The sequence below is a fragment of the Carya illinoinensis genome, chromosome 3 (genome assembly GCF_018687715.1).
Source record: "Carya illinoinensis cultivar Pawnee chromosome 3, C.illinoinensisPawnee_v1, whole genome shotgun sequence".
NCBI classification, from domain to species: domain Eukaryota; kingdom Viridiplantae; phylum Streptophyta; class Magnoliopsida; order Fagales; family Juglandaceae; genus Carya; species Carya illinoinensis.
Genome location: NC_056754.1, coordinates 471396 through 481463, shown reverse-complemented (window position 1 = coordinate 481463; position 10068 = coordinate 471396). Strand labels below are relative to the sequence as shown.

The 10068-nt window shown below is 35.0% G+C and overlaps 1 protein-coding gene across 2 annotated transcripts; it reads right to left on the bottom strand.

Annotated features, from left to right (window-relative positions):
* Positions 1-1143: 1143 nt before the first annotated feature.
* On the bottom strand, positions 1144-5681 carry LOC122302232. 2 transcript variants are annotated; one of them, XM_043113381.1, is made up of 2 exons: positions 4932-5681; positions 1144-2049 (listed from the first exon to the last, which is right to left on the bottom strand). In XM_043113381.1, exons 1-2 carry the CDS (start codon positions 5397-5399, stop codon positions 1336-1338), a joined length of 1182 nt encoding a protein of 393 aa, XP_042969315.1. In that variant the 5' UTR covers positions 5400-5681; the 3' UTR covers positions 1144-1335. The 2 variants fall into 2 exon arrangements, with proteins under 2 accessions (XP_042969315.1, XP_042969314.1); XM_043113380.1 differs by having other exon boundaries at positions 4863-5680.
* Positions 5682-10068: the final 4387 nt, after the last annotated feature.

Here is a 10068-nt window from a genome sequence, read left to right as displayed (position 1 = left end):
GGAAGTTGAGGATTTTAGCCCAAAAAATAAAAACCAAGGCAGATAAAAATATATAGCGGTAAGGATGTGGTGGAAATGGAGAAGGATAAGTGCTGCTCCTTTGTGTCCTTGTGACTGTTAATTAACTTAATTTTGTGCCATGTCACGGGATGGATAGTGGCAGGTTAACTTCTGCTGTGTTTTCTTACTCGAGTTTTTGGTTTCTCTAGATTTTGTCTGGTGCTGTCAGGAGCAGGACAAATTCTATTACACTACGTGGTCGAAGGAGGGATGAATCGATACAGGGGATGGGATAATGCTTTCAGAAGATAGTGGCCTTTTCACATGGTCCTTAGGTATGGAACATTAGACAAAAGGGGCCATCATGATTCAGCAACGTACCCTAGCCCATGTGATCCAGCTGTTTTCCGTACCACCCGCTATTACTGGTTAAGTAGCCATGATTAGGATCATTTTATCTAACTTCCGGTTTGGGGGAAAAAAAAATAAACTTGTAAAAGTTGAATGGTTGTGGGAGGGGTTGAGTATTTATCAACGAGTGATAGGAAAAATTTATTTTTTTAATTTTTTTATTATTATTCTTATTCATATATTTTTAACATTTCTAAATATTTTTAAAAAATAGAAAAAAAAAATATCAATATACTTATAGTCATTTCCTTAATCAGTAAATAAAAGAAAAAAATAAATAAATACATGATCAATAAAAAATAAATGGACAAAATGGAAGAGAACAATTTTAAATGGACAAAAGAATGGTTGAGATCCTATAACGACAGAGTGAATTCTCTGTTTCTCTCCCAGTTCCACTTACACCAAGAGAATAATTTATTAGAAGTCGGAATTGGCTCAGATCCAAGGGTCTACATGTATACTACGATCTGAAACAAACTATGGACTGCAAAACTAATCGGATCTAACATTACTTGAACTTTGGCATGGGGTGGGTGCCCTTGGGCCTTGGCCTTGGCATTCCTCAACTCTATTAAAATTGTTCCAACCAAAATTGCTTAATCCGACGGTATTTCCAGAACATAGCTCCGGCGGCATTGCATTTATCAGAAAAAGGATAAAAGTTCATCCAGATTTAATTAATTCTAAAACGCCAATAAAGGAAATTCAATGACATCTCACTCAACAATATAACAAGAAAAGTTCTATTGGAGTTGAATCAAGATATAAATATATTGAAGATTACAGGATGAGCCAAGTCATGCGGAATCATGAACATACAAGTTCAGTCCACAAATCATAATAATGCAAGAATTTGGCCAATAATTAATTAACACATCAATTTTACCATCAGAAAATTCCATTGCAAGCAAAATTCTCCAACTAAAGAAGCCTAAGATGCGCAGTGTCATTCAACCTTTTTATCTGCCAACCGGCTTTCCGTGAGTGCTGCAACACTGACACAGAAGAATCTTCTATGCATATCTTAGGTGACATTATTGGGCTGCACCCAAGGAGGCCTGTGAGGAGACACTTAATTGGCACTGAATGAGTGAAAACACCCATGCAAAACGCGATACAGGATGAGGAGGTCCGGTCATTTGAATCTTGTAGGGAACTTTGGTGGCTCAAATCCTGAGGGGATATTTCGTCCTCAGCCTCATGATCTCCGGTTGTTACAAATTGTAGCCTGCTCTTACCAGATTTCTTCTTTGAAAGCCCTTGTCGGTGCCTGTTATGCAAATCCCAGTGGGGTGGTGGGAGGGAAGGCCCATCTCGGTCATGAATCGAATTGGTCGGAGTATGAGACATGTGTTGAGAAAACCCTTGACTCTCATTATGATGGTGCATGGAAAAACCTGATCTCAACTTTTCACGCAATTCCAGGACTCTCCCATTTAGGAATTCAACCATCCGGAATTCCACTTGCCGAAGTGATTCTCCAGATGGTGCAGAGAAATCAGGCTGAAATCTGTCAATGAGGTCCAAAGTTTCAGGTGTGTATATTTCTGACCGAAGGCAGCCTTCCCAGTGCCCCTGACTCATCTCCACCAATGCATCTGAGGATTGTATCTGTTCCTCTGCAAAATTCATTTCCTGCATGATTGCAACAATAGGCAAATTGTTCGATTGAAAATAAAGATGCAGGAAAAGTAAAAGATACTAAAAACTCAAGTTCTCATATCATACAACAAATATCCTAGTTTATCTCATATAATTGATGCGAAATCCATAAGAAATTAGTATTTTTATTTTTAAATAAGATAAGAATTTTAATAAGTCATAATTAGAGTGTTACCCTACATAGGAAGAAAGTGGTAGTTAAGAGACGTATTATTGCATAATCATAAACAAGAAAGTAGAATAGAAATTATTCTAAAAACGACTGTAATTCTGAATGATATATAAAGCAGTGATAGATTCATCCTATTAACAGGATTGACTAACTCCGTGATGCCTTAAACCTCAACTACTTGGAGTCGGCTATATAGATCTTCTATTTTTTTTTTATAAGTCGGCTATATAGATCTTAGCCTGCCACCATTTAGCTTGATCCAAGGCCATAACCTTTGCTACTCTCTTCCATTGCCACCTTTAACCACATTCTCTTTTACCTCAACCACACCATATCAGTATTTTCTAAATCATTCCTTACTAGTTGCAAGAAATAGCTTAGTGAATGACCTTAAATTTCAGACATATTCCAACATATTATATCCACCTTTCTCAACAAATGCATTCATTTCATATTCTATTTATTTGTTCATGGTTTGTTTTTTTTTTTTTTAGGTGTGTTCTTGGCTCTTATTCATCTCAACATCCTCCTTACAGCTACACCCTACAACAAGTTGCTCAACTGCCTACCATGAAACACCACACGCCATAACTGCCTTTACAGCACTGTGTTTATCAGTACCTTGAACTTCAATGGTATTATGATCACCCAATACTCTATAAAATTTCACCTCATCCGTTCTGCTCTAATATATCTAACTCATGAGAGACAGGTTATTTTTATGCACCTTTGCCATCAATTTTCATATCCTGTCTTAATATTTTTTACCATGATACGTTCTAAAGCATCTCAACATGGTTATTTTTTATAAATGGCTTTGGCTTTAGTCCTCGGAGACAATCAAAATATCGTCGTAGAGAATATAGATTTGAGACCTAGGGTAAGAAAAATATGATCGGTTAATATTTTCAAACAAGAATCTACATCTGAATAGGCAATCACCATCATAATCAGCTAGTGCATCATGAACTTTTTATGCTCTATGGCTCTCTCACTTTGAACTGAAACTATTTTCTTAATAAACAATGGCAAAGAACACCATGAATGGGAGATAAAGGGTACATATATCTCAAGGTCAGATTTTGACCTTTTTTTTGTGAATAAGAAATTTTATTGAGACAAGCAGCAAGGTAAGCCAAGTACACAGGAAGTATACAAAAACTGAACCTAATCACAAGTCAGGAACTAGAGCAACAAGGAAATCGTGGATTCTAGTTCCATTAAATACAATAGTCGAAGTCCATTGAAATAAGGTATTAAAGAAAAAACGCCTAGGTTCATCCACCGAGAGTTCCTTATCTTCAAAGCATCGACCATTCCTCTCATCCCAAATACACCACATTAGGCATAAAGAGATCATATTCCAAATGGTGGCAATTTGCAAATTACCCCTTAAACCTGTACAGCAAACAAAAAGATCCACCACCCTCCTAGGCATCACCCAAGCGATGCCACTTCTATTAAACACTTCATAACATAACACCCTAGTCAACTCACAATGTAATAATAAATGATCCATGCATTGACCTTTATAATCAATGCATTTATAAAAAACACAGAGGTACAACCCAACTATGATTTTGAACTGTCAAAGTCTTATCAACGTTATTTTATAATTTGAATACTCCTGTGCAATTAGGGCCAGACATTTAAAGGTTCTATTCATCATAAAAACATATACCAGAAACTACTGGCAAAATTTCAGGTGGCCTCCTTGGTGATTTAGAAACAACATACTAGTCTCATGATATAGCAGCTCTTTATAAGCAGTGTTGACTTGGGATAAGATTAACATCTAAAGAGCACCAAATGCCGCACGAGGAAATGTAAACTACAACCTCAGATGGGTTGTTTAATCATTAGAGGGAATTCATCTCAAACACATAGTCGAGTCAAAAGGAGTTGGTACAAGCTTTTGTGTACACAAGTCATACCAAACAGTGTTTATTAGAAGCCGAGCTGAGCATCTTCTATTCGTCCTAGTCCAACACTAAACTCCATTTAGTGCCATGTCTCACAATGAAATGCTTTTTAATAAGATCCAACGAGTCATCGTTAAATTGAACGACGTTACATGACAAGCCATGCAAATAACATGGAGCCCCTCCTTCTCCCTTTTCAACTTCTGCAACTACAAAGTGACTTTTTTTATGAGCAATACAAAATGATTTTAAAAAGTACATAGAAATCACTACCAAACTAACGAAAGGAAGAAAAATTCTATCAAGCCCCTCGAGTGAGTTCAATATTTATGAAAGTTTCATAAATTGAGAGAGAGAGAGAGAGAGAGAGAGAGAGAGAGAGAGAGAGGTTAAAGGGAACTAATTTTCTGTGCATAAGCTTACATCTACATCTAATAATTGAAGTTAGTTTTAACCTTGTCAAAGTAATAGTCTACAGCACATTCTCAAAAGTAACCAAACTTATCGTGCTCACAATTTCTTACAGTTCAACAAATGCTTTAAATTTAAACTAACAAAGAAAACACTTACAAAACTTAATGTCATCCATTTCGCAAAGTTTTAAACCAGTTGACAATCTTTCCATGAGTGATCCAAAAACCAGAGTAAAACGGTTGGTTTACATGGATAAATGAAGCATAACTTGAACTTACTTGACAGACCGAAACCGCCATTGACCGAGACCGATTCAACGGCGAAGAATAAACAGCGTGGAACCTCACCCGTTGAGAGTTCAAGAACACCGCCAAGGCCCTGGCCTGCCGTTTCCCAGCCGCCGTCAGCGATGCCTCGGGGCACCTCCCACCCACCAAATCGGGGCTTAAGTTCAGCTCGCACTCTCCATGGCTGATCAGAAACACCTCCACGACAGTCCGATCGTCTTCGAGGATGGCATCCGAGGCGGAGAACACCGGAGGAGGAGGCGGGAGAGGAGGGGGTGGAGCCAGAACATTGTACGGGTCCCACACCTTAATGGAAGGCCCGATCCGCGGGGTCCCAAGGGAGGAAAGCTGCGGGGAAAGCGGGGATGCGGACGCGTGGCAGGGGAGCATCTCGGGCTCCTGTTCGAGAAGCTTCTTCACCAGGCGTTTATCCATATGTCGCCTATCAGGTTCGCCATTGTCATCATCTTCTTCTTGGTCTTCATCATCTTCATCTTCGACTGCAGGTACGGAGTGGGTGGAGCCCATTACAGGAGGGGCCAAAGGATATGGTGTTGTCAATGCAGGAACCGTATAGATCCCAAACGCGCGGTCAAGTTTGGATCTAAATAGCTGGTGCTAGAAATGTAAAGCATTGTAAAGAAAATGCTGAAATTGTATTGTTTTTTTTACATGGAAAAATGTGGGTCTTGAAGAGAATGTGGGAGCTGATAGCGCAGCTAGGGTTTTGAGGAGGAGGAAGAGCACTACTGTATGAGATCGAATTGACACGTGGGTTTTCAACGGAATTGTAGATGGTCATTAGCGAGGGAGTGTGTTATGACCCGAATATATAAATATATATATATATATTTATATTTATATAATTTAGGATGAATATGCTATTTTTCATGGGTGGATATTTTTTTTCAAACAAAAAAGAAAGAAAAGTGAAATAGATCAATGTTAATTTAGAAAACATGATAGCTTCACATATTACAACGAGTTATTTTTAAATTGTAGGTATCGTTTTTAAATTTTACCGTTGTCTATAAAAACTTATTTGAATAATTATAAAATTTAATTTATATGCATCTCTCTCATATTTTAAATTCGTCACTACAAAAAAATAATGATAATCACAGTATCATTTACTACTTTATAAAAATACTACGATTATAAAAAGATTTTTAAATTTATAAATTGATATATTTTTATATAATATATTAAATTTACTATATAATATAAATAGTTTTACGATTTAAACTTTCATGATATCTATCCATATATCGAGAGAGGAGTCCCGTATTCAATGAGTCAATGACCCTATCTGAAATGAGAGTGGAGATCCAGAAGGGTATGTACGATTTCTGGATGTCTAGCAAAACGTGAACTGAAAGGAAAATATGGTGTCCACTGTCCTATTTGAATCAGTACAGCTGTTGTATGCCACACACTTTGTACCGGTCAACTTGGCCACTATTTTTTTTATTTAGTAATTAAAAAAATAAATTTAAGTATATTAATATATTTTTTATTATTTAAAAATATTTAAAAAAGTAAATAAAAAATAAAAAAATTTGCCGCCCAGCATTTACGGCAGAGTAACCCAATTCTTTATATTTTAATTGATTAGGAGAGAAGTATAAATAAATAAGAAGTGCAATTTTTTTTTTTTTTTTTTAAAAAAGTTAGCTACATTTTAATTAGGGTTGGCAAATCTTATTTTCGGGTTGTATTTATATCGTATCAAATCATAAATATTTGATTATATATATAGGTCAATTTGAACTCAACCATTAAGTTAAATGTATCAACTTTTCAAATCCTAATCTAATACAATTAGATAACGGATCGTGTTATGTCACCTATTTAATAATTAGTTAAAAATATATTAATACGATACGACTCATTTAAACCCATTTGTTTAATGTATATAGGTTGAACTAAAATACATAAATCATTTGACCTAATAAACATAATTTTACATAAAAGTTAAAATCTATATTTATTAATAACCACAATATCTTAAAAAATATTTTTCAAATCTTAACATATAATAAAACCAATATTACAAACCATATAATAACAAATATGAACATAGATTTAAAATTACAATTTCAATAATAAAAACATAAATATATTAAGAAATACGGATATTACAACTTAACAATAATAAAATTTTAATTTTGAAATAAATTATAAACGGATTGATTTTATGTTAAGTAGATTGACCCGTTTATAAATCATGTTTTAATAGGTCATAAATTCGTTTTGACTCAAACCCATTAAGACCAAACTCAAAACCTCTAATTTCATCATGTTCATATCAGTTAACATGTCGTGTCACGTATTACCATCCTTAATTTTAATATGGATCACAAGTGCAACATACACTAATATTAATGACCTTACCCCGCTATACATATATATAACATAAGTGACCCAAACTTGTTTTTCCCAACTTGCCTACCTACATTACATATAAGAGAGCTTTTATATACACTAATCCTAGCTTTATCCCGCACATTGGGTTTGGTCTTGATTTCTTTATAGATAAAAAAATGTGTATAAAAAAAAAAATCATAGAAATTTCATGTACGATTAATGTCAATTTTGACTTGTCATGTACAAATACTAGCAATATTAATTTTAACATGTACACCATGAGCACAGATTATGTTGAAAAATATATAGAGAAATTTTAAAAAATGAATATGGATGAAACAATTCATTATCATTATCAATCACAATGTTGGTCATCGAAGCCCTAGTTTGGATAATGTATTATGTGATAATATGTGAATAATAATAAAATAGTTTGCAAATAGTAGTAAAATAGTTTGAATTGATATTTTGAAAAATGTGAGAGAAAGTTGAATAAAAATATTATAAAATTAATATATTGTTAGAATATAATTTTTTAATATTATTTTTGTTCTAAAATTTGAAAATGTTGAATTGTTTTTTAATTTTTATTTTGAAGTTTAAAAATGTTGTAATAATTTAGTAATGATGAGAGGAAAAAATTAAAAATTTGAAATTGAAAAGTATTTGTATTTATGGTTTTTAGATATTGAGATGAAATTACATGAGATGAAATGAAAGACTTATGCTATCCAAACTAGCTATGTGTAAATCATTCAGAAGTTCCAATTCTAACGCGTCTTATGAAGTGCTACAAAATAACTTTTGACATACAAAATATGATTTCCCTTCAAAATCAACAAACCAGAAATTAAACTTGCGTTTTTATTCTTAAAATCTTATTCGGGCATTTCACCGAATACCTTATGTGCGGTTACGTACCTTGAGAAACTGCAAACCAATTTCAATTAAAAAAATAAAAAAACTGCATGCGGACAAAAATACCTATCATTCTTATTCCTAAATAAACAAGCGCAATATTAATACAGATCGTAGATTTAAACTTCAACTCATTATATAGAGCAAGTGATTCTTATAAATCTACAATTAATTTGTTATTGTCCTATTTATATAGTTCGGTCATGTCTAGTTTTGTCATATTCTAACGAGTGTATGTTTAGTGTTTACCATTAAATTGCATGCTATCTTTTTATGGGTTCCCAAACATTTGCCAAAGAGCATTACTCCGCGACCGTAAAAAGAAACCAAACTTAAACATCCCACATTTTTCTCTGTATCCAACACATGATAGCCTCACATGTCCCGCCCATAACACATAACGGCAGTGCTTCTGGCACAAGTGGTAGTACCATTAAGCTTCTAGCGGCCCTTCGCTTCGATTCGATTCTCAATTGGTTTTGTCGTCAGAAACTTGTTATTTCCTATTATTCGAATGAAGGAAGCAATACCTTCTTCAATATATCTCTGTCTCTCAAGTAACCCTTAATCAAATGAGATTAGTTTATTCACTTTAACTGTCCCTCGTCAACAGAATAGATTTAATAGGCAAAAGCCCGAAAATTGGAACATTGGAATTTTAGAGCAAGAGAAATGCAATCATGTTAAACCTACACTTATCGTTTTGGACGAAGCGACCCGACCGTCCGAGTTACACCGTTTGCTTTTTGATAGTACTGGATGGGCCTGAAAGAGCGGAAACTTATAAAGTGATCGATAATGAAGAGTACTCAAAAGGAGAGAACAGTTGAGCCCTTCTTGAGTTATGGTAGTTTTCATCGTACGTGTGCATCGTTTGAGAGAAAGGTTGGCGGTAGAGAACAATAATTTCTATTTGGTCGATGCCAGCTTTGGCTTCAGTGAGTCAGTGAAGTCTTTGAAGACACTTTTCGTCTGGGGGCCATTCTTTGAAAAAATTGGTAGAGCAGTACCGTCTGAAGCAAAATGTTTGATCAGTGTTTAAATTAGAGCCGTAATTGGAATTTTGAATCGGTTGCATAAAATAAAAGACTGACTGATTCAACAATAATATCGATCGGGGTTAATTATTTTGCTTCCCGTATTTTCAATTTGTTTTCAATTTATTAATTATAATTGTTATATTGACCCATATGCACGCAGTGTGTCCTTGCAGCATGAATACAGAATACCCCCCATTGCATGCATGCGTACGTACCACGTGCCTGGATAGCTGATCATCATCATTACGACCTCAGCTAATTAATTGGTTTTTGATCAGTTACTATATCGATGATCTGCATGCAGTACTACCTTGGCTTCGATCGGCTTTATCATGATTATTGTATCCGAATTTAATTGTTGATGGTCTGTATACTACGATATCTGGAATGGAACTAATGACTAATAATAATTAAAAAATAAAAATAAAGGCCGAGGGTACGTACGTACGTAACACCAATGCTAGCTAGCTTTCGTCTGTAAATTAAGGTTAGACAAGTACGCAACCGCAACCAGTTCGCGATGGGCGGCTTTGCGAAACTTTGGATCAACTTTATCACTCTAAAAACGACGCATATATAGATACACACGAATATCGCTTGTGGCCGTCAGTTAAAGGTCTCTCTTAAGTTTTGCATTCATGATGAAAAGGACTGAAAACCAACAGAAAGCTACTGGCTAGCTATGAGTTCGGTCTTGTGCCGTTTATTGGCAGAAATCATCTTGAACTTTGTGGAATCTGGTGGTTTAGAGATAGAGAGAAAGAGGGGAAGCAGGCTGGCTTGTCTCTGAAGGCGAAGGAATTCAAAAGCAGGCCAAATGGGAGTTTCAAGTAATTCATTTGGAAAGTAGGTGCGGTGTATGGAAAGGAATC